Raw genomic sequence first — 25,543 nt, 5'->3', positions numbered from 1 at the left:
CACCATGGAGCTGTGTTATCCTAACAAGGAGATGTATGTATTGAGCATTTTGGGGAAGTGTAGTAGTATGTCCTCCACATTTTCTTTAAGGGCTGTAAACTGTCCCTTATGCTCTCTGTTTCCAGAGAGAACTGATGAATGAAATCAGCTGATCTGAGTGACTAGCTGGTTAGGGTCTTGTCTTCCTGTCAACCTTTTCTTTTGTTAATCTAACTATGCAGCTGCCTTGCAGTGCTGTAGTTGGTTTGGCTCAGATGGCAGGCCCTGGGGTAGCACTGTATTGTCATACCCATCGACTTTGCCCAAGACACACAAGCAAAATTTATAAATCCCACTTTTAATAGGACATTACTTTTCATTCCATCAGTTAAAACAGAAATGGAGAAATAGAAACAAGAAGGAAATACTTTCACAGCTGATCAAGTCATATTTGAAGCTTCTCTGTACTTGATTTTTTTTGAGTGTAGTGGAGTCTGCTTCACCTGTGGTGTATGTGTGGCCAACAGCAGATTTCGAAAGGTTGACTTGGTTGCAGCATTTTTCACAGCAGGCAGCAAGAGTCTGCAGAACAGTCAGGAGTGATATGGTCCTCCAACAGCCTGCATGCTGCTCTGTGAAACTTCACCCAGCTGTCCCAGTCTAAAGATAGTCTGGGATTGCCTGTCCTTCCACTTGTCATGGGGATGGCCATTACATGGGACAAGTGGGTCAGGGAAATTATATCCAGACACTATTGAATTCCATTTGTTTTCACTCCAGACTGTAGTATCTTCCTGTTCCAAACATCCTACTCCTTCAGATGTCTGCAGCAAGAAAAGGTGTTTTCATCAGAAGAGAATTAAGCAATATGCTGTGCCTGACCAGAAAATGCTAAACCTTTATGAGTGAAAGAAAGCAAAAGACTGCAAGTTGGAGAGTCCTAAATCAGTGCATTCCAAAGAGCCCGCTTGCATGGTCCCTGTGCAATCAATCTTTCCATGCTTATGCAAAGAAGACGCTATTTGGACCTCTAAAATACCTACGTAAACATCCAACTCATTCAGGAGTCGCTCATTAAAAGTTCCAGACCCTGCCATTTGGCCTCACCACATCTCCAGGAGGTTCGTAAAGTGTGTGCCCATCATTGCAGTGAACCAGATGCTGCTGGACACCAAGATATCTCCATATTAGGGTAACTGTGTCCTTGACTGCCTCCCTAGTGGACAGTTTGATAGTAATGAGAGAGTCTGTTCTGACATTGTTCACCTGAGTTGTTAATTGATCTCTTCTCGTCCAGGTTGTAGTCAGGGCTTCATTTCTTATTTGCCAAGAAGGCAGGAATTTCATGACTTTTCTGGCTAATGTAAGTGGAACATGAAGTAGGTGCTTGCCTGAAATACGGAAGTCACATTTTCATCTGTATTAGTAGTCTACATGAAATGTGCATAGAATGAGGTTTAGCATTAGTTTTTATGTACTGTAAATGGTGTAAAGAAAAGTAACCAAGGCATATGTGTTTTGATAAATTGCTGAGTAACACAGTTTTTAATTCTAGGAGATTTTACCTGGTCTGTTTTTGGGTCCTTATTCTGCAGCCATGAAAAGCAAGGTATGGTATAATTTTATTCACTGAAATTCATTCTTTCAATAAAAAATGGATATAAATTTTGAAGGATGAGTAAACATGATTAATGTTAACAGCAGCTTACTTAATGACTGTTGCTTTGTTTGCCTGTTATGATTGTTTTACACTGGAAGAAAACTTTTATTTTTGCTTAGTGTAAGGTATAGAATGCTATTTGAATTTTTTTCTGGCAATATAAAAATATGTGATTGTATGTAGGAGTATAATACTACCTGTGGATTTTCCAAAAGTAATTCAAGGACCGTAGACGGACTGTATTAAGGTGGGAGATGTTGGTTCAGTAGATGTGTTTTTGTATATATTTTTTCTGCTTGCTTGAGTTTGTTCAGCACGCAAGTCTCCTTGATTAAGCCCTGTAGTGCTTACACATTAATTTTATGCAGAGATTAGAAATGCAAGTTCTAGCCTTGAAGGAGATGCCTGGATTCATAAGTAATTAAAACTACAGTAAAGCATGAGGGGCATTGCACTGTACTCATGAGGCTCTGTTCCTTAAGAGTAATAGATAAGCTGCTGTTTTCCTGAACTGCTAGCTCAGATAGAAGTTGGTTTCCTTGTCATGCATTAAGAAGAGTTACAGTAAAGTCATTAAAACTGGCATGCTTACAGTAGAATGAGAAAGCATTATTAAAAATGCAAGTAAGGCAACATGCATCATGTTTTTTATAATGTACATTTCAAGCCATCACAAAATGTTGTATGCACTTTTATTAAGTTATCACGCAAGATGTAGGTACACATACATTAGTGGAAAAGCAAGAATACAATTTTAAAATGCTTCCCATTTGCACACATTGTACATTACATGCTTGCTTTCTTAATAGTCTTTCAGTCCCAACATTACATAAAAAGTTCAATTCCTGCCTTGCGTTAAACCTCACACATACTCCTGAACATTATTCTGCATGTATTGTTCCCACAAATTCCATTCATTTCTATGTCATTTGTTCCTTCCATTCTCTGAAGATCCGTATTCCATTTTTTTTCTCTTTATTTATTTATTTATTTTTTTTTTTTACATTTGTTGACCAGGCTAGTCTAGCTGGATACATGTCCATTTTCAGTAGAGGCCCGGGGAGAAAAGCTCCACAAACGGAATCATAAAAAAATATAAAAAGTAGTAAAAAAAAACAATGCTAGTAGAACAGCCAAAAAAAATACATCAGGTGGAAAAATTGCTAATCAAAGGTATTGCTAAAATGCGAGAGAAAACATATGTAACATTGATATACGCAAGACAGAATTTAAGTAAATTACATAAGGGGACTGACATGAATTATTTTAGAAAATATATATATATATATATATATATATATATATATATATATATATATATATATATATATATACTGTCACTGTAGAACAGTAGAAATAGCAGTTAAAGTAAAAAGAACAGATGTGAGACAGGAGGCAATAAATGTTTCAGTCAGGATTAGTATAAAGGCAGAGCCATTGGGAATTAAGGAAGGTTTTTAGATGCTTCTTGAAAATGGGTGTGGAGGCAAGTGCTACATGTTTGCTTTTGAAGCTTGTTCCAAGTAGGACCAATCGAGTTGGAGAACAAACAGTCCTCAGCTTTGTTGTGGGATTTATGGGAGGCTGCTAGGAGCTTGGTGGCTGAGCGCAAGGAAGAGAGGTTTTTATAAGGGCTAATAAGAGTACAGAGTATGATAATATTCATGGGGTGATAGAAGATTTTGTGGGTGATGCTAAGTTGCTATAGCAACAGTTGAGTTTGTAATTCCAGCCAACCAAGTTGTTTAAGATTTATGCAATGGTGGGTAAGAAAAGGAGCTCCTGTGGCAAATCTGGCAATGTTGTATGAAGTTGCTAGTTTATTGATATTAGATTTAGATAAGTTTGTAAAAATTGGTGAGGCATAGAGAAGGGTAGAGAGCAGGTGTGTTTGTGCGATGGTGGTTCTAGCTGAAGCAGTGAGGAAGGGTTTAAGCCTATATGAAGATCCAAGTTTTCTGTTGACTGACTTGATGGTTAAGTTAATATGAGAATCAAAGTTAAGATTATGATCTATTGTGACACCTAGAAGTTTGGTGGTAAGGTCAGGGGATATTATTGTGCCATTGTTAGATGTTATATTGAAGTCAAAAGTAGATGATTTCTATGTAGGTGTGAATAGTAATAATTTAGTTTTTTTGGGGTTAAGTAGGAGACAATATTGATAGAACCAGTTTTCAGCTGGTGTAAATACTTTTTGGGTATTAGTCTGAAGCTCAGCTGGGGATGGTGCTGAACATATGAGTGTTGAGTCATCAGCATATTGAATGCAGGTGGTTTGTGGAAGGGACAAATTTAGATCATTAATAAAAATAGAGAAGAGGAGTGGTCCAAGAATGGAACCTTGTGGGACTCCAATTTTAATGGGTAGCTGAGAAGATATGTGATTTTCCCAAAGAACTGCTTGATGTCTATTTTCTGAGTAGGAATTAAACCACTGGATTGCCTGGGAGTCTAATGTCAGAGATTTAAGGGTGTTTAGTAAGTTTATGGTTAACCATATCAAAGGCCTTGGAGAGGTCTAAAAAGAGAGCTGAGGACATCAAGTTATTACGATTTTTATTAATATGGTCTGTAAATGAGAAGAGTGCAGTAGTTGTGCTGTGATAAGGTCTAAAGCCATGTTGGCAGTCTGCTAGAAGATTGTTTTGGAGAAGATGGTCGAGCAGTTGCCGATGGCTGCATCTTTCCATGCTTTTAGCTAATGGAGAAAGTAGGGCTGTGGGACAGAAGTTAGAGTGTTCGTTAGAGTTATCCCCCTAATGAAGAGGAATGATATGAAAGACTTTCCAGAGGGAATGGGATAAAGCCTTCTGTTATGGTTCGATTTATTAAAATGGAGACAGGATAGGCAAGTACTCCAGCTGCAGTTTGCAGATACTCAGCTGGGAGGAGGTCAGCTGAGGGTGTACATGGTTTAAGTTTCATAAGTAGGGTGTGGATGAGATACTTTAAGACTGGTTGCAGTTTGAAAGTGGCGGGGTTTATTGGTCAGGGAGTAAGGTTCCTGGGTGGCAGCAGGTGACAAGGTCTTGGCTAGGGATGTGACAGTGTCAGAGAAGGATTTGTTGAAAATGTCAGCAATTTGGTTGGGTGTACTCTGATTGAGGTTAGAAGGAGTAGATGTTTCAGAATTACCTGGATGTAGTAATTTGTTGATAACTGACCAGAATTTGAGGGTTTTGGTGTTGAGCGTGTTGGAATTTCAAGTAATAATTTTTCTTGTCTAGGAGTATTAATTTCTTTGTTTAATTTCTAAGCTGTTTAAAGGTTTAGTGGTCAAACATGTTTTTAGTGATTCACCATTTAGTCCATGTTCTGTTTCTCTGTATCATTTTTTGTTTGGTCTCCTTGGTTAGCCATGGAGCAGGCTTTGCTCTCGTTTTAATTGACTGAGTAGGGCCTGGTGGTTAAGAATTTGAAGGAATTTATTGTTGAAGTAGGAAACTGTCTCTTCAAGAGGTAAGTATTTTAGTTGAGACCAATTGCAAGCTTTGAGCTCTATTTGGAAGTTTGGTTGAAATATTTCTTATTCCTGGTTGTTCTGAAAATTGTATGGTTGGGGATAGGTTTTTTTTTGTCTGGTAATACAAGTGGTCGCTGATATTGTCAAGTAGTACGCCAGTGGTATAAGCCAGGGGGTTACTATTGACTAGAATCCAGTCAAGGGTGCTCTGTTTGAAGCTGGATTTATTTATTCTAGTAAGGAAGGTAATGGTTTGATTGAAGCCAAAAAGGTTTATGTGAGAGGTTGGTTTGGGAGAAATGCAGCAATTCCAATCAATATTAAAGTCTCCTGAGGGAAGGAAGTGGAGAGCCAACTCAGTGTATTTTCAAGGGTATTAATATTATTGCCTGGGGGGATATAACAGCAGATTATGTAAATGGATCTGTTTGTATTAAACTGTAGCTTGATGATTAAGATTTCGCTATTACTTGGTGAGGGTGGTTTGGTATCTAGTTTGGTATTAAGAAGTTATGTACCTACCATAACGTTCCATGTTAGTTGTCTTCATCTCGCCTTCTTTCTTGCTGTTTGGGATTGTAGCTGATCCTTGGCTCCGACTCGGCCATCTTCAATAGCTTGAGAGTTGTTTACTGGCTCGAGGCTACCCCTTATCCCATGATGCCTAGCGATAGCTACCCACATCTCGTTTGAAATAGCTAATCCAGACACAATGATAGAAACCAGTTATCAAAAAACTGGTTGTTCCATGCATTCTAATATCTAGAATAGGTTAGGAAGACCTGGCCAGAAGAATAAGAATAAAAGAATACTCAGCCAGTGAAAAAAGGAACTCCTCTCAAATCCACTAGGACGGGGGATGGAGGGAGGGACGCAAGAAAGAAGGTGAGATGAAGACAACTAACATGGAACGTTATGGTAGGTACATAACTTCTTAATGTTAAGTTGTCTATCTCGCCTTCATTCTTGCTTTTTGGGACAGCGTCACTAGCACCTAACACCCTGGGTGGCTCAGTGGAACAGACTCTTCAGAACAGTGGAACCAAACGCAGCTCTGCTCCGGGAGACCATATCCACCTTGTAATGAGAAATAAAGGTATGAGGGTTTGCCCACGTGGCAGCTGCACAGATGGAATCCATGGGCAACCTAGACTGAAAGGCTATGGAGGTGGCTAAAGCCCTAGTAGAATGACCTTTCGGTTTAATTGGTAACTCTTTGTTCCTTAACTGGTAAATAAAAGTAATAGAATTGGGACAACCATCTGGATAAGGTTACCTTGGAAACTGGGAGACCTTGTTTGTTTAAGACATAAGAAAGGAATAATTGGTCTGACTTTCTTATTTCTTTAGTTTTGTGCAGGTAAAAACACAATTGTCTATGAACGTCCAATTGGTGAAGTTTGTACTCTGCCTTGTTGCTATGATTTGGGAAGAACACAGGGAGATCTATAGATTGGTTTAAATTATTTTGTGAGCAGACTTTAGGAAGAAACAAAGTATTCGTTCTCAGAGCAACTCTGTCCTTGTGAAACACCAGGTAGGGAGGACGAACACATAGTGCTTGAAGTTTTGAGACACGCCTAGCTGAAGTGATAGCTACCAGAAAGAGTGTCTTCCAAGATAGAAACTTGATGGAGCAGGATGCTGCTGGTTCAAAAGGAGGCAGAATTAAGGAAGGTAGGACTAAATTAAGGTCCCAAGGAGGAGGGGGATCTCTCACTGGAGGTCTAAGAAGAGATGTTCCTCTCAAAAAAGCTTTACAGAGCTTATGAGACATAATGTTAGCATTTGACAAACCAATATGAAAATTAGAAATGGCCGCTAATTGTACCCTAATCGTAGAGGAAGCCGCCCTGGAGTGAAACAGTTGTGCCAGGAATTCTAGAATTTCGTGGACTGGGGCTGAGAAGGGATCCACATTCCTAGACTCTGCCCAACAAGAAAAACGTTTCCATTTGCTAGTTTTCTCGTTGTAGATTTATGAGAGGAGACGATAATCTCACGGACTGCTGGGGGAATGCTGGGAAGCCTGGCTAAGGTTGGAAGTGGAGCAACCAAGCTGTGAGCTGGAGAGTTTGGAGGGATTGATGCAACCCGCCTGATCAGGAGATCTGGAATTGGGTCCAGAGTCCAGGGCTGATCGAGAAGGTAATGGTGCAGGAACGGGAACCATATCTGTCGAGGCCAGTAGGGGGCAATGAGGATCATTTTGCAACCCAACGATTTTGCTTTCTGTATGAGTTTTATCAGGGGAAACGGAGGAAAAACCTAAAGAAGTCCCTGAGGCCAATCGTGGACTAGAGCGTCTCTGGGTATGTGACCTGGAAGCGGAAGGAGGGAGTAGTTGCTGCATTTGCTTTTGAAGGGGGTGGCAAAAAGATTGCAGCAAGGCTGTCCCTATTTGCGGAAAATAAGATCCGCAACTTCCTGATTCAGAGACCACTCGTGAGGCATGAGGATAGCTCTGATGAGCCTGTCCGCTATGACGTTGGATCTCCCAGGGATGTGCGTCGCAATCAGAAAACATGGGAGGAAATCTCCCACTGCCAAAGTCTGAGTGCTTCTCGACACAGGGGCTAGGATCTGGTTCCGCCCTGCTTGTTGATGTACCACACAACTGACATGTTGTCTGTTGGTTCCGAAAGGAAGAGAGTCTTGAAGAGTTGCAACGCTAGGAGCACAGCTCTCATTTCTAGGACATTTATGTGCAGATGGCACTCATGAGGTTGCCAAGCGCCTTGGACTGTCCTGCCCAGATGATGCCCCCCCCCCCCTATCAGGGAGGCGTCTGTCATCACTGTGGTTACTGGAGCGGGTTGTATGAAAGGTCTGCCCTGAGTAACTAATATGGAGACCATCCACCAAGAAAGGTGTCTTTTGCATGCCTCCGTGATCAGGATCATGTGAGACATGGGTAGCTCTTGGAAAGACCACTGCGTGAAAAGAAGCTACTGAAGAATTCTCATGTGAAAGCGCGTTAGTGGGAGTAGAAGAATGGCAGCTGGCATGGAGCTCAGAGTTTGAAGGACATACCTGACTTGGATCCTTTTGCTCTGCATTAGAATTTGCACTTGTTGACGAATTGTGGACACTATTTCTAGTGGCAACCTTGCGAACATATCCCTTGTATTTGTCTGCTCCTATGTAAGTGATAGATTGACAGGGTAACAAGGCAGATTTTTCGAAATTTATTGTAATACCTAGCTGAGTGCAGGATATGATTGTATAATCCTGCGCTTGTAGGAGTTGATGCCTGGTGGTAGCAGTGAGGAGCCAGTCTAGATATGGAAACACCTGGAATCCTTGACGTCTCAGGTGAGCCGTGACCACTGCCATACATTTGGTGAACACCCTGGGGGCTGTGGTGAGACCAAAGGGCAGAGCTCTGAACTGGTAATGACTGGCCCCCACCCGAAAGCGAAGAAATCTCCTGGAGTGTCTGTCCATCATGATATGGTAGCATGCGTCCTGAAGATCTATTGAGCACATCCAATTGTCCTGACCCAGGAAGGGTAGAGTGGACTGTAGCGTGAACATCCGAAACTTTGTTCTTTGTACAGATTTGTTTAGTCTGCTGAGATCCAGAATTGGTCTCCAGTCCCCTGTCTTTTTTGGTACCAAAAAGAACCTCCAGTAAGTTCCAGATCCGTGCTGTTCTGCAGGGACTTCCTGGATGGCTCTTTTTTTCTAGCAGTTTTAAAACTTCTATTACTGCTTGCTCCTTCAGATTGGGTGGAACATCTGGAAGGGTCTTCTTTGACTGTACGGGGGGGGGGGTTGATGGAAGGGAATTTTTAATTTCCGGATATAATGGACCCTACCCATCTGTCTTTTGTTAAATTTTGCCAGGCTTTTGGGTACAGTGAATGTCTTCCCCCGAATGCCTCCAGAGGTGAGCAGCCAGGCACCCCTTCAGGGATGCTGGAAGGGCGTATCAGAGAAGGATTCTCTGTTGCCCTGGTTGTGCGGACCACCTCTGCCACGAGGGTGGCGGTCTATTATTATTGTTTCCCCCTCTGCCTCTGGAGGAAAAATCACTACGTGTGTCAGGTAAGGCTCCCTGAGATTTACGGAACCACATCTTCCCACTCTTCTGACCCTTGGGGTAAGGTCTAGAGGGAGTGGAAAAACTGACTCCCACGGCAGAGAGAGTCTTGCCTTCTTGCTCACACCTAGTCAATGTGTCTTTCACCTGTGGCCCAAAGAGAAAGGAGCCATCAAAGGGGGGTATTGGTGAAGGACGCTCGAAAGGGTTCCACAAAGTGACACAGCCACATCCACGCATGCCTCCTAAGGGCTACACCCGTGCCCGTGGCACTACTCGCTCCATCGGCTGCATAGGAAATGAGCCTCATGGAGGAGTTAACTACAGAATTAAGCGTCGCTAGCCTGGAAGCTACTTTGGCTTGTGCTCCCTCAGCTGTAGGATCTTGAAGGGTATCTCCAAGCTCTTTAAGGAGATCCCTTTGAAGTCGAGTAAAATGACAGATAGTTCAGTGACCTCATGGAGAAGGTCGCTGAAGCAAACATTCGCTTTCGTACCTGTCCATCGTCCTAGACTCCTTGTTAGGGGGATGAGCAGATGAGGTCTCCGCTAACTCTTTTTTGGTGGCTGCTGCTACCATCATGGCATCCACGGGCACACCTTTAGAAAGGAATTGCTTATCCTGGGGGGCTGTAATAAATTTACCAGGTCTCCTCGGAGTTGGTTCCACTGTGTCCGGAGCTGACCAAGCCTTTTGAGCCACTACGGACATAAGTGAGTCGAAAGGCAGAGAAACCCAGGAGGTGGAAGGTCGGGAACCAGAAGCATCCAGGAATACAGAGTCATCCTCGGTAGGGGTTAGGGGATTCCAGTTCCCCCTCTGCCTAAGCATTTCCAGGATGTCCGAGAAGGAAACCTCTTCAGAGGGGGATCTCAGGGACCCTTCTGATTATATCAGAAGTGACAGACTCTGGGAAGTCAATGTGCTTCCTCTTGCACTTCTTCTTCCGAGGGGTCTCCTTTGAGTGATCAATGGAGGCCTCAGAAGAAGAGGAAATACCCAATGGGGTGTTCTGGAGCATTGGTTCCCTACGCTTGGGGTCTGGAGGAGGAGCAGAGGTTGGCACAGACACTAAGGGGGACGGAGCCGGTTGGGCTGGTAGTGGAGCTGTTTCGGGGGACAGCACACTCCGCATGACCTCAAAGGCATCCCTGCCTCAAGGCAGAGAAAGCTCCAGTTCTGAAGAAATAGGAATCTTTCTCCACGCCGAGGGTGATGGCTCTGAGGCCGATGTTGGAGCCGAGCTCACCTGCGCCGATGCTCCGAGAGGGAGAACTGGGTCGGACAAGGGTCCGATGCCACTCACCTCCTCGGAGCCAACGAGGAAGCCTCGGCGTCCAGATACCTCGATGGAAGGTACCATTGAGGTAATTGGAGCCGATGTCGGAACCGAAGGAGATAGTTATCGGAGCCGACTGTTCCACTACTCGAACCCTAACGAACTCCGGCTCCGAGCTCAATGGAGTCGGAGGAGGAGCAGAAAGGGAGGTGGATGGTGCCGATACCTGTTGAGGAGGGCTAGACAGCATTTTAGCTAGTGCCTGTGATTTTAGCAACCTACTTACTACTCTCTCCACATCATGATCCGACAGCCTAGAGGATCAAGAGGAGTGTGAAGAGCGGTGGCTACGTTCACTTTGCAATAATGGAGAGCCAGGAACCGAATGAACTGACTCTAACGAAGGGGACCCCTCAGCCTTTTATGGTTCCGAAGCATCCGATGCAGCCGATGGAGGGGTTGTCTTGTCGGTGCCAGCCGGAACCGACATAATCTGTAAATCCTTTACCGGGGTCGACTCCCAAGGTGGAGCCGACAGTTTAGAGGATTTTGGGGATTTCACTGGCTGTGAACTCTCTGCCGGTGAATCCTGAGGTTTTAACAGACACCTAAGGATCAATTTGTTCTTCTGTTCCTGCAGGACTCTTGGATGTAAGGCATGACAGAACAAGAGTCCTGCAGGTGAACAGCACCTAAACAATAAACGCAACTAGTGTGCCAGTCTTTCAGAGACATTTTCTGAAAGCACGAGTCACACTTTTTAAATCCAGATACTTTAGCTTCTTTAGACATATCACCACAAAAAACCAAACACCAGAAGAGAAACACAGATAGGAAAAAAATTTCTACTCTAGTCAACAACACACTATGTAAAAAATATAACAAACTCCCCCTTTTTTTTTTTTTTTTTTTTTTTTTTTTTTTTTTTTTTTTAACCATAGCAAAAAACAGAGGAAAGGAGAGCCTCTAAGTTAAACGGCTTCAATGGGAAGGGAATGGGGGAGGGGAGAACTCTCTAACTTAAATGAGTTCTACTAAAGGGGAACAAGGTACTCGACAACAAACACTAGTAAATAAAACTAAGAAAAGGTAATTTATCTAATAGTTTTATGGAGTATAAGAATATATTTCTACACAAATTTGAAAATACAAGCCTGAGTCAGAAAACGACACACCTCGCAGCTGAAGCGGCAAACGAGATCTGGGTAGCTATCGCTAGGCATCATGGGATAAGGGGTAGCCTCGAGCCAGTAAACAGCTCTCGAGCTATTGAAGATGGCCGAATCGGAGCCGAGGATTGGCTCCAATCCCAAACAGCAAGAATGAAGGCGAGATAGACAACTTAACATCCAGTAATTCAGTTTTGTAGAGCATTGCTACACCACCACCATTTTTGATTGGACGGTCAAGTCTGAGGATGTTATACCCAGGTGGGATTATATCATTATCCTTAGTTCCTGATTTAAGCCAGGTTTCAGTTAGGCATAAGATATCAAAGGAATGTAGATCTAGTAGGGCATGAAATTGTGTAATTTTTTTGTTTAGGCTGTGAATATTTAGGTGGGCTATATGGAGAGAGCTGGGTGTAGTGGTAGGATTTCCAGAATTAGCTTGGTCTAGTGGAGGGGATACTAGGGAGGTAGTTGTTTGGGCTTGGGTTAGGGTGAATGTCGCCATATAGGAGTAGAAACTTCTGATGACTGTGCTTACAATGTTTAATACTTTAAATAGAATTTGTTTACATTTTGATTCCATTTTCTATTAATAGCTTTTTTTTGGCAGGTAACACAATTAAACTTAAGGCCTTACTGTGTCCAAGTGGTTTAGGCTTTGTGTCCCAGGTCAAAAGAATATTTTTTTTAGTTACAGCCATCTGCTCCACCAGTGTTTGATAAAGTACTGTGTAGGGAATTTTTAAAATCTGATAACTAGTTACATTTTCAAAAATCATTCCTAGTTACCTCTTTCTTCTCCATCCCACCTCCATCATTTGGTGTCTACCTGAAGAAAATTTAATTGGTCTGCTTGGGGTATAAGAATACATATGCAGACACTTCAAGAAAAATCCAAAACTTTCTGGACTTTGTTACATACTCGGGAGATATACATATATCCCTCCCATTGTTCCTTTGTAGAGTGCCTTTCCATTCCCTTTCTTGCCAATCTTTTCTAATCTCCTCTGCTTGATTTGTTATAGTTATCATGAAATATTTTATATGCGCCACTAATTATACCCTTTTTTAATAGTAGCCATTGTTCTAGATTTGACTAAAAACTCGACCAGTGCAGGTCTTCCACTTAGGAGTCCTCTCCCTTTCTTTTTGCCTAGAGCCTGTTGTCAATCCCTGATTGGGAAAGCAGTGTCTAATATGCAGTCTAGATTTCATCTTGGCCTCATTCCACTCTGTTATATTTCCCCCTCTAGTTATTTGTTACCAATACCTTGGATTCTTTGCCAGTTTTCTCCAGTAAATTTCAGTCTCCTCTTGCCTATTTTCTGTACCCCTACTTACAGCCATCCCTTTTGGGGAAAATATCTTCTCCTTTACCGTGTTGGATTAGTTTTTAGTATACTTTCTGCAACTGTATGAGTATTATAATCTGCATGGTGCTTATTCTCCTTAAGGATTTTCATCCAGAATACTACTCTCTCCGTCATTATTTCTTGAACTTCCTATCCCCCTGCTTCACAGTCATCACTTTCCACTTTGAATTATAACCTTCTGCTCATGTTATGTATACAAGTCTTAACTGTGTAATCCTAAAATATTCCTTCAAGTCAGGTAAAATTCTAAGATACCTTGTTATATTAGGAGGATCAGCTTGTCCTACTTGCTTCTTGTCCACTTTCCCTCCCAGATAAATTCCTTCAGTTCTTTATTGTCCTCAGCCTCCATGTGGTTGGTAAAAATGTCTGACCGGTTTATAAAACTCAAGGAACTAAAAACATTTTTGCTGCTTGTGCATCTTGGTGTCTGTATCCATGAACAAGAGCTTCCATTTTCTTAGTTTTTTTTATTATCTTTTAAGCTTTTTCTCGCATGCTGTTAGCTGCCATAACAGAGGCTTTTTAATCCATGCTTCTAAATACCGGTTATGATGTCTTCATAAATATGGATGTCGTATAACCAATTTGTGAATGGGTACATAATTTATGGCTGTAGCTTTTGTTTTATCTTCATTAGTTTTATATCCTGAAAAGACTTGAAGCTGTCTGAAAGTGTTCCCACAACATAGAGCTGTCCTTTTTTGAATTTATGAAATGCAAAAAATATCATCTGGAAATAAAGCCAACTTTTCTTTATTACCGTACCAAATTATATCTTTGAATTTCTGAGTCCCTTATTTTCTTTGTGAGTGTCTCTAAGTATAAAGCAAATAACAGGGAAAAAGCCACCCTTGCCTGGTTCCTGTGTTCATACATAACTCATCAAAGGAGCCCTTACACTTCAGTTCTTGCCTCTGATCCTTCTTATACAATTCTAATTGCACTAGGAATTGCAAATGCTTTCATTGCCCTACTCATAAAATCCCAACTTACTTTGTTGATGATTCTTGATGCAGCGAAAGTATTCAATAGCAGCAGCAGTATTTTCTTATATTCTGCTTCTTTTTGGGTCATCATTGTTTTATTAATGTTGTGAAATATTTGCCATCTCACCACAAAAACACATTGAGCCATAGCTGTCAGTCTTGGCAACACCTTTGCCATTCTTTTAGTAGAGACATAAATACTTTATAATCCTGGTTTAAGATTGAAATTGGTCTATATTAAGCTCGGTCTGATGGGTCTTTACCCACCTTGGGTAATACGGCCACCACAGCTTTCTTCCAAGATGTTAGTGCTTAGCCTTCTTTTAAAATACTCACTTTCTTCCCTCCTAACTTCCACTGGAGTACCATCTGTTCCTGGAGATTATTATATGCCGAATGATTATACATCACCATTTTTTATCTCTATTTTTATGTCCTCATGTCTTAACTGTTAGATGTTGAGCCTTATCGTCCTCTAATCTTGGCATAATTCAGGCTTCTATAAATATTTCTATTTGTGTTCCTACTTTGTTTCCACATTCCATTGCTTTATACAGATTTTCATAAAATTTCCAAAATCTCCAATACCTCTACAGGATTTCAGGTTTTTCTTATCAAAGGCTCCCTAACTCTGGCGACAGACCTTTCAGTTTTCTGTTGTGCAGTTTATTGTGCTAAAAGATTTTGTACTGTGGAGTTATTATCCAAAAATAGTTGCTAAACTGCAGTCTTTCTAAACTCTTGCATATCATGCACGTACTCCCTTATTTTATCTTTCAGTCTGTAGATGGTCCTGTCCTTGTTCTGTGAGATTCCTGTTATTCTGCAATACTTTAACCTCTGTCAGCCCCTCTACACAATTCCTGTTCTCCTTTTTTCGATTTCTGTCATATTTTAAACTTTGTTTTCATTTTATCCCACTCTTAGCTATGCCTTCTGAATACATTGTTGTTTTCCCTAATAACTCTGGTATAATTTTCACTATCCATTAAATTCCTCTCTTTAACAGGTGAGCAGTAAAGCACCAGTGTCTCATTTTAATTCATTGCTCTGCATTTTTATCTTCGTTTTTATTGATGCATGATCTGAAATAGTTATAGGACGCATGCTCCTGTGAAATGTAATATCTATCCAGTCTTGCCCAATACCTGAATATTAGGGAATGATGTGTAAATTCTGTCATGAGTTCTTTTTACTGAATTTATGTCTTGGATTATGGTCAAATGGGGCCTTAAGCAGGGTACTGGACCAAGCCTGTCTCCCCACCCTGCAGTCACTCCGCTGTTCATTCCTTGGCTCTCTTTCCTCCAAACTAGCATAAACACTATTCAAACCTAACACTGTCCATACTACTTTTTTCTTTACCTTCACAATGATTACAGAAATTTGGGTTGAATTTAAAATTTTATTGCACAAACACAAATGGCTGTTAGCTGTACAAAACAAAACACTATCACACTGAAAACAGACTTGGCATGACTAACAGTTAACCTGTCTTCTTTTGAAACTCACACTCATTGAAAATCGTATTCATTGGAAATGCATCTGGCCAGTGGCACATTGTGTACCTTGGGCCCTGTGCTTTGAGTCACCTTCATGATTGTTTTAAACTGTATTTCTTGTTGAATACAGTAACATTTTTTAGAGTGCATTTTAAATTTGAATTTTTGAACATTGTTTTTCTGTAGGCAGTGAAACAACTTGTGAACGAATAATGATAAAATACCCATTTCAGAACATTTTAGTCGTAAAGGCCACTCAGACTGCCGTCAGTATAATCTGCCAACATCAGTACTGAACAATTTAAGTCCTTTTTATCGACTGTGCACACATTACACATCTGATTGTGATTAAAATGGCCATGGTAAAGTAGTCCATTTTGCTTTACACAAATGCACCCTACTCCATCAAAGACACATTAATGACTTTTTAACTTTATCAGCTCACCAAGGCCAGTTATTTTTATCTGCCGGCATTGTTGACTGTATCCTTCCGAGATTTCAGTGTCAAAACAAATAATAATGACCAAAGTCACAAATTTCAGATTTGTTTCACACAAGCACATGGTAGCCAAAGCTTTTCCAACTTAATTTACAGACACACACACACACACACACACACACACACAATGGTCTTGCAATGATAGATTAAAATAAAGTATGTGTAAAAATGACTAGAAAAGAACATATAAGGTACATAGACTAAAAATGACCAGATGATAAGAACATAAGGTACAGAGGCCATCATCTCCACCAGCAGTTATATGTATATTCCTTTTCGTTGTGAAGAAATAAATTACATGTGCTTTATTGGCAGCTTTAGATGAACTACATGAAATTGTGTAAAGGTCATTGACTTTATACTGCAAGTCCAGCCATGTATAGCACAGTTTAAATAGAAGAGTATTTTTGAGTAGATGTGAAATATTAAACCACCTGACAACATATGCTAAGTCAAATTACAAAATCTCTACCGAAGTAAAAATCATCTGAATAATCCCACATTAAAGAGAACTATAGTACATGAGATTGCTGCTGCCAAACAACTTTGTATTTAAGTGCTGCTTCTACAAATTCAGTGCTTTTTGACCTTAAAGAAAAACAATTGCTTATGTTACATTAAAAATGATGTGCTGGTGATATTGCCATAACATTTCTTGAACTATCGATCCCATTGCAGTTGCTGGAGGCTATAAAGAAGGTACTTCAAAACTGTATTGTTAAAATGCAACATGTTTAAACTATATTACACAATCCAGGCCTATTTATGAATGAATTCTTTAGTGGAATGAGTAAAGCAAAACAATTGCTGACCGTATAAATGCACCACAACTTTTGTCAACCCACAAGCAATATAAAGATGAGAAATATTACTGTATAAAGAATGCTCTTTTTTTTGGGGGGGGGGGGGGGGTTACATTATTGCAGTACACTTGCATCTCGTTTTTGATCTCCTTATGTTTTCTCTGTCATCAAGAATAGCTTGGCTGACAGGTTCAGTGCAAATCCTCCCCCCCTCACCACCTGCAGGGCCTATTACTATTCCAGGGGATTGTGCAACTCCAATTATTACTGATACGTTGGTTAATAAGGCTCTGTCTAAAGCTAAGAACACTGCCTCCATGGGACCAGATGGTGTCTCGGGCTGTGTCATACGCGAGCTCCAAAATGAATTAACCCCGCATCTGAATACCCTGTTCAGTCTCAGCCTCTCGACAGGATATGTGCCCACAGAATGGTGCACAGCAATGGTGGTTCCGCTGCACAAGGGTGGGCCCACAACCAACCCTGGGAACTTACCGACCAGTAATCTTGACCAGTCTGATCTGCAAGGCAATGGAGCGAATCATTATGGAACTCATAAATGGAGAGATTGGGAACCTCCAAACACTTGACCCCAAACAGTTCAGCTTCGTCAAGGGCAGATCATGCCTCCTGAACCTGGTGGACTTCTTTGAGACACTTACTCAGGCTATAGATAAGGGAAAGGAGGTACACACGGCTTACCTTGACTTTGCTAAAGCATTTGACACCATTCCCCATTTGGGTTTTATTGATAGTCACCAACCTGGGCATAAACCCTTACGTCACAAGATGGATTGCAAACTGGCTCTCAGACAGATCCTACAAAGTAAGAGTAGTGGAATCTATGTCCGAATCCAGACCAGTAACGAGTGGTGTGCCTCAGGGCTCTGTCCTGGGGCTCCTCCTGTTTGGCATATACTTCTCAGAAGTACAGGCAAGCACTGAAGGGCTGTGGCTGACCCAAGTTTGCAGACGACTGCAAGCTGGGTGCTATAATAGTCTCCGGCCGACGTGGATATCCTCCAGAAGGGCGTTAATGAGACTGATGCATGGTGTCAAAGCCATGGTCTTAAGCTAAATGCTAAAAAATGCGTAGTAATCCCCTTTGGAAAAAACAGAGTACCCGCAAACTACCACATAGGAGGTAACCCCCTGAAATCTGAAGTAGTCATAAGGGATCTTGGGACCCAAGTAGATAGTCAGCTTTCCTTTGATAACCATGTTGCCAAGGTGGTTAGAAAGTCCTTCTGTGTGACCCATCTGATTACGAAAGGGTTTGCATCAAGATCTAAGGATGTAGTGGTGCCCCTCTACTCTTCCGTCATCAGACCCATTATTGAGTACAATGCACCTGTTGGAATGTACCTGGCTAGGCATCTCCAGCAGCTGGAGAGATGACAGAGGTACCTCACTAAGCGGATTACTGGCCTCAAACAGTTGCCCTATGCAGCACGACTGAAAAAACTAAGGCTTTTCTCTCTTGCATACCGCCTTCTCAGAGGCGATTTCTGTCTAACATATAGAGCCATGTCCAACCCAGAACTGTTGAACATGCTCCATCTAAGCAAAACCAAATCCACTCGAGCTACATGGTCTAGGGATATAAATCTCAGCACAACAATGAATAGAACATGCTGGAGGGATAGATTCCCTTCGCAAAGACTTCCCTTGCTATGGAACAAGGTCCCGATCTACATAAGACAGAGCCCCTCACTATCACTCTGCAAGAGGGAACCTTGACTAGTGGATGGGTAACAGAAAGTTCACACCAGGGATCATACCAACAGCTCAACTAGATAGAGGCCAAGGGTTCTAGCTGCTAGATCAAGGGCCTAGGGAACTAACCAAAGGGGCGGTGAATACCGCACAACGTGGCTTGGCTAATATATGCCTTCGGGCAGATAGCCCAGTACCTACCTATGAACCTATCCCCGCTAATATCACTCTGGTCAAGTCTGACCTACTTGAATGGCTAATAATGCTGTATTATTGCAGCATACAGATCCAGAGTCAGAACCAGATAGTGGACAAATGAGACTGTATGCAGGAGAGTGAATCAAGCCCCCCACTAAGCCATATCACTATCCTGTTACTTGGCTGCCTGTCCTTAGCTACCATAAACACTGTTCAAAACTCGTCATGTACATACTTTTTTTTTCTTTACATTTAAACTTATCACAGGGATTTGGGTTTTATTTAAAACTGTTATTTCAAATTTGCTGGAGAAAGCTGACCAACATTTTCTGAACTAAATGCTCTTGTATTGAAAAAATATTAAGCAATAGAAACAGTTAACTTCTCTTCCCTTGAGTGTCATATTTAATGAAAATGCATCTGGTAACCCATTAAACTACAAGAGAGGTGCTGGGATTCACACCAATCTCAGTAGCATATAGTGAAGTACTTGCTTGTGTCTATGGGAAAGGTGCAGGAATTCGAAAAGTAGAACACATTTGCTAGCAGCCTGGTACATTCCACTGGACACGTGTCCCTGTTTCTGGAGTAGCCCAGGAGTACCATCTGGTGAAGTAACTTGGCAGAGTCACATGGAAGACGAATGTTGAGGAAATTTCAACTATGTACTATAGGAAGCAACTCTTTTAACAGCTCATAGCCTTACTCATCTGCACTAAGTGCTAGACAAACTATTGTAACCCAAACAGTGCACTTCACATTTGTGTTGGTAAAATACAAGCTAAAGTAAAAATGTATTCATGGTTAAAATATTAACATTTAAACATGTAGATGTTGTGCTATTCAGCTATTCACTGCTAAATGATAAACTATGAACATTAAGGTAACCGAGGATCACATCCAAAGAACACGACTCATATGATTATGCTGTTATTTACTGTAGTCAGGTTTCCTTCCTTTACAACATAACTGTTTTAGTTTTATAGGTAGTTATTAATCTTGCAGTCCAGGCGCCTACTGAGGTGGGTAGCCCAAATTTCCAGTTGCCCCAAAGCACTTACTGGTTAAGTGACTTCAAGGACAGGGCATAAATATGAGACAAAATTAGAGAGGTTTTGCAAAATTAAAGACAGACAGAGCAGAGTGATGTCCTTCGTGTTTCACTGTTGCAATCATCACATTTAGGTTATCCCTGCCAGGGCAGCCCTCGGCCATCCCAAATACCAGAGGCTTAGTATTTCTGCATCGGTTGCTGTTGCTTCAGGACTGATGTCAGGTCATCAGTAGTATATAAAGTAAGGCAGCCATTACATCAGTATTTTTTGCTGTGGAGCCCAAAGCAGAAGCAGTTCGCACAAGTGCCGGGTTGCCGCTACCATAGTTTCATCTACCGATTTGAAGCTGAAGTCTACTAAAGCTAAGTACCCTGTTGGGGATCCTTTTTTCTTGCACTAACCGATGTCGGAAAAAGTTAACAATTGTCTTGCTTGTGGAAAGCAAATACCACACCGAGACTTTCATTCTTACTGCATCACTTGTTTAGGCCCAGACCACGAAATCCCTCGCTGTTGCTTCTGTGCTTTGTTCAACACCAGAACTCTCCATCGTCTGGGTCTTATTGTAGCTAGATATTTTCACTTACAGTCCTCGAACTCTGATATGTCTTCAGTGAAACTATCTGGCAACAGACCGCACAGGTCCAAACCTCCCGACGACGCTTCCGTTAAGCTAGTCATCAGTTCTCCGGTCCACAGTGAGGTGCTTTTGCAGCCCCTGATGACTGCTTCTGTGGATTCGCAGACCACTACCGAGACCCTTTCGGAGTCTAGTATGCCGCATGACTCTTCTTCGACTAAGGATCCTGCGGTCGTCTCTACCTTGGATGGGTCTGGAGCCGCTGAGCAGGCACTGGCTTCCAAGGAAGTCCTCCTTACAACTGATTCTCGACACAAACTGACATCTTGTTTTGCAACTACCATTCTTTCGAAAACAACAGAGTTTCTTAGGCCCAGGGTATGAACCACAAACAAAAAACCGACAACCCAATCTCTGGCACCTGCTTCCTTGCCTCAGTCTCAAATGCTTAAAATGGCAGTAGACCTTATCATGCATACCAGGGGAAGCCAAGCTACCCCCTCCAAAAGGAAGAGAGATCTGCCCCCTGTAGTTTTGTCTGAACAAGCGTCAGATTACTCTGATGCATCTGAATATGAAGACATGCAACCCCTCTGTACTTATGAGAATTCTGATGCAGAGGGATTCCATCCCTTCCTCCTCTCCCCCAGATGATTTTTCCTTTGGGGAAACCCTTCATACCTTAAGGCAGCATTTCCAATGGGAGAGTCAGGACTACCCTCAGTCTAAAAAGAAACTCGGGGAATTCTTAGATCATCCACAGCACAGACCCCCCCCCCAATCCTGGATGTTGTGAAGGGTGGTTTCCTGGAATCCAGATAGACTCCTAGCACCCTCCCTCCCTCCCTCTAACCAGAAAGGTACTATAGAGTCCCTGACTCCCACAAATGTCTTTTTAAAAATCCTACTGCTGACCCTGAGGTAATTTCTCAAGGGGCTAAAGGGATTAAAGCAACCTCTGCTAAGAATCCCACTCCCTCAGATTAGGAATTCCCGAGCACTTGGTAGATGGGGTTAAAAAGTATACACCTCGGCTACTCTTGCTATCAGGGCACTAAATTGTCAGTTCCATATGCTGACATTTCAGCAACATAACCTGGAACTCCTCAAACAAAAATGTCTTCATTTCCTGCTTGGGCAGAATCTAAAGAATTACAAGAGTTAATGCAGTCTGCAAGTTAAGTAACTAAACACTCCTTGCACTGCGGTTTTGACGCCCTAGAAGCTTCTTGCAGGGCAGCAGTCACTGGATCTGTCATTAGAAGGCATGCATGGTTTAAGGAACAGTCCCTGCCAGACCATCTCAAATCTAAATTGTTGGATGCCACCTTGCACAAAGATAACCTATTTGACACCAAGGCAGAAGAGGAAAAAGATGGAAGAAAAAATAAAATCTATGCAAACAGTTGAAGGATTTCTTACAGGTCCAGCCACCCAGGTTCAGCAGGCCCTTGTCCCACCAAGCACTGGTCCTTTCCTGCTTCCCCTAAGCCAGCCCAGCCCAGACCCCCCAGACAGCAGCCACAGGGAATCCAGAGATCTAAGCAGTGGACTACCTCCACTTCAAAACCAGGGAGTTCTAAGCCCACCCCCTTATGGTAAGAACTCATAATGACTCACCTCCCCCACCCCCTCCCTCTGCCCACCTTCACTTACCCCTAGTAGGAAAACTCTCCTTTCACTCAAGCAACTGGGCCACCATTACCAACGACCGCTGGATTCTGAACATAGTGTCACAGGGATACAGATTTTCCTTCCACACCCTTCCAATCCCAAAAGGGTTCCCAGATCTACCACCAAACCAGTGGGCAGAGGCTCAAAAGCAAATAATTTCCCTGCTCTCTATGAGGGCAGTAGAGCACGTCCCTGCAGAACAGATAGGCCAAGGTTTCTACTCCAGACTTTTTCTGGTGCCCAGAAAAGAAGGCACCTGGCAGACTATCCTCAATCTATCCATTCTAAACACCTTCCTGGCGATTCCAAAATTCAATGCTCACCCTCCAGCAGCTGCTTCTCATGCTCTCCAAGGACACTTGGCTAGCCACCCTAGATCTAAAAGAGGCCTACCTCCACATTCCTATCAGGGAATCATGCAAGAAATATCTCCGTTTCAGGGCAGGATCTTAACACTTTCAGTTCTCTGCGCTTCCCTTTGGCTTATCTACTGCTCCCAGAGATTTCACAAAATGTCTGGCTCTAGCCATTGCCTTTTGCAGACAAATATTCAGATTTACCCATACTTAGACAACTGCCTTATTCAGGCAGACAGCCAGGAAAAGCTGCCCAAGCACCTGGCCATTGTAAAGACCATACTAACCTCCCTAGGGTACACAATCAACGAAAAGAAATCCAAACAGGTGCCCACCCAAAGGATTATCTTCCGGGGAGCAAGCCTGGACACAGCTTCCCAGATGGCATACCTTACACCAGAAAAACAAATTTTCCTGACAGTCTACTCCTCTCAACTAGTCACCAGGCCCCAGCTATCTGCAAGGAAGATCCTGCAAGCTCTGGGGTTCATGGCATCTTGCATACTACTCATTCCATATGCCAGACTGCATATGAGGAAACTTCAGTGGTACCTAAAAAGCCTTTGGTGTCAACACTCTGAAGACCTGGAAACTCGTCTACCTATAATTCCTTGCCTCGGAATAGATTTTCTTTGGTGCGCAACAACATGCTCCCACAACAAGAGACTGCCTTTCTCACCACCCCCGCCACACAGACCCTCACCACAGACGCATCAGACTATGCTTGGGGTGCACACTTGGATGGCAGGTGCATACAGGGCCAATGGAGCCTGCAGCAAATCCCTCTGCACATCAGTCAAAAAGAGATGATGGCTGTGCAGCATGCCTTGATAGCGTTCAAGCACCTTCTCTGTCTCCAGGGGCTCTCCTGATCAAAACAGACAACACCACTGTGATGTGGTATATCCACAAGCAGAGAGGGACTCACTCCTCCTCTCTATGCAGGCTGGCCATGACCCGTTGGCACACAGCCTCTGCCATGCAATTACATCTGTTAGCGTAATTCCTACCAGCCTCTCTCAACTCTCTGGCAGACCAATTAAGCAGAAATCTTCTGGACCCACATGAGTGGCAGCTCAACAGAAGAACCTTCACCCTAATAACTCAGAAATGGGGCACCCCAGAGGTCGACACCTCTGCCTCCAACACCAACCATTAGTTCAGCAAATTGTGCAGCAGGGAGCATCACTGCATGGCTTGGAAACTGGATGCCTTGTCCTTCCCGTGGGTCAATCTATCGGTCTGTGCCTTTCCTCCACTACGTCTCATCCACAGGGTACTGCTCCGAATAAAGGAGGAAAAACCAAGGACCATTCTTATAGCTCCAGACTGGCCCTGGCACCACCGGTACCCCTTGCTGCGCAGCCTGTCCCCACTGCCCCCATGGCATCTTCATCTGATTCCAAACCTCCTGACCCAGAGGGAAGGGGAATTCATGCATCCCCAATTGCAGACACTCAGTTTGGCAGCTTGGTTTATTCCCTAATCCCAAACCAATCTGCCAACTTCAGTAAACATGTTCTAGATGTTATCCGTGAGGCCAAGACGCCCTAGCATCAAAAAGTCTTAGGCTGAGAAATGTTAAAGGTTCTGCACCTGGATCCAGGCTAAGGGAGCCAATACGGCATAGCCCTCCCTCCCTCTCATCCTGAATTACTTAGCTGACCTACTATGCAGTGGCCTCTCCTTCTCCTCTATAAAAATTCATGCCTCTGCCATTTCTGCTCATTTTCCCACTGAGCAGCCCCTTTTCTCGCACCCTTTGATCAAACAGTTCCTAAGAGAGACTAGCAACTTGAGGCCACCTAGAAGGGTACCAACACCAGCTTGGGACCATAACTTTGTATTGGAAAAGCTCACCCTGCCCCACTTTGAACCAGCTCCTTCTGCAGAGGTAAAATTTATCTCCTGGAAGACCGTATTCCTTCTGGCCTTCACTTCATCCAGATGTCTCTGAGCTGCAAGCGCTCATGGCTGTGGAACCCTTCATCATCTTCCATGCTGACAGGGTATCCATCATAATTAACCCATCCTTCATGCCCAAGGTGGTGTTCAGTGTGGCTCTCAACCAATCCATTCATTTGCCAACCTTTTTTTCCTAATCTCCAGAACAAGGGGGAAAGGATTCTGCACTCTGGATGTGTACAGACGGCTCAGATTCTATCTAGACAGGACTAAATCCTTCAGAAAGTCTGATCAGTTGCTGGTTAGCTATGCTACAGGGGCAGAAGGCAAAGCCATCTCCAAATGGATAGCACCCTGCATCTATTTCTGCTACAAACAACATGGAAAGCCTCCCCCAAGGGGGTCAGGACACACTCCACCAGAGCAGCCTCCACCTCTGCAGCTTTCCTCAGAGGAGTCCCTACCAGGGACATCCTGGAGGCTGCCACTTGGACATCTGTTCACACTTTTACCAAGCATTACCACCTGCCTCTCTTCTCCAAATCCAGGGCAGGGTTTACCTCTGCAGTCTTGCAGGGCATCCTAGCCACCCCCTCGTTTCCTTGACTGCCTCCACCCATTTCCTCAGCTTTGGAAATCAACCCAAATGTGATGACTGCAATAGTGAAACACGAAGAACATGGTACAATTGTATACACTTACCATAAATGTAGATGTTCGAGTGTATTCACTGTTTCGGTCCTGGTTTCCCTCCCTCCATCCCCCTTTCCTTACAAGGGACATATTGGTATTTATTTTCCACTGGTGGGGTTCTTCCACCAGAACCTGGCTCCTGACAGGTTAGGGCAAGAAAAACGGATGCAATGGTGTCTGCTACCATACCTTATACTACTGACTACCTGATGTCAGTCCTGAAGTGACAGCAATTGACCCAGAAATAGTAAGTCTCTGGTATTCGGGCCCGTCAAGGGTTACCCTGGCAGGGATAACCTAAGTGGGATGACTGCAACAGTGAATACACTAGAACATTTACATTTATGGTAAGTGTACACAACTGTACTTTACCTAATAGTGATTCTCACAATGACTGTGTATACTGTTTGGGAGTGCCCAAACTTTCAGTGCAGCCTCCGTTTGACTTTTGTCATAGTTTCAGTCAGCGCACTCTTAATGAGTGCAAAAATAAACTGATACTGAAAGAGTTACTCAATTCTCTCTTTTCAGAGGCCATTTCTGCGATGGATGTCTCAACCCCTCCTGTTATGGACAAAAAGAGGTCCCACTATGTTCC

The 25,543-nt window shown here is 42.9% G+C and overlaps 1 protein-coding gene across 1 annotated transcript in view; it reads left to right on the top strand.

Annotated features, from left to right (window-relative positions):
- Positions 1-25,543, top strand: part of STYX (serine/threonine/tyrosine interacting protein) — a 940,049-nt gene that overhangs the window by 537,745 nt on the left and 376,761 nt on the right. Inside the window, exon 3 of the mRNA XM_044073567.1 lies at positions 1,535-1,588. Coding sequence (XP_043929502.1) covers positions 1,535-1,588 — 54 coding nt within the window. The remainder of the gene's footprint in view (positions 1-1,534; positions 1,589-25,543) is intronic.

The sequence above is a fragment of the Protopterus annectens genome, chromosome 6.part0, assembly GCF_019279795.1.
Source record: "Protopterus annectens isolate FY-2018-M chromosome 6.part0, PAN1.0, whole genome shotgun sequence".
Taxonomy (NCBI): Eukaryota; Metazoa; Chordata; order Ceratodontiformes; family Protopteridae; genus Protopterus; species Protopterus annectens.
The sequence above is the reverse complement of the archived record's forward strand: the minus strand, read 5'-3'. Positions and strand labels throughout refer to the sequence as shown.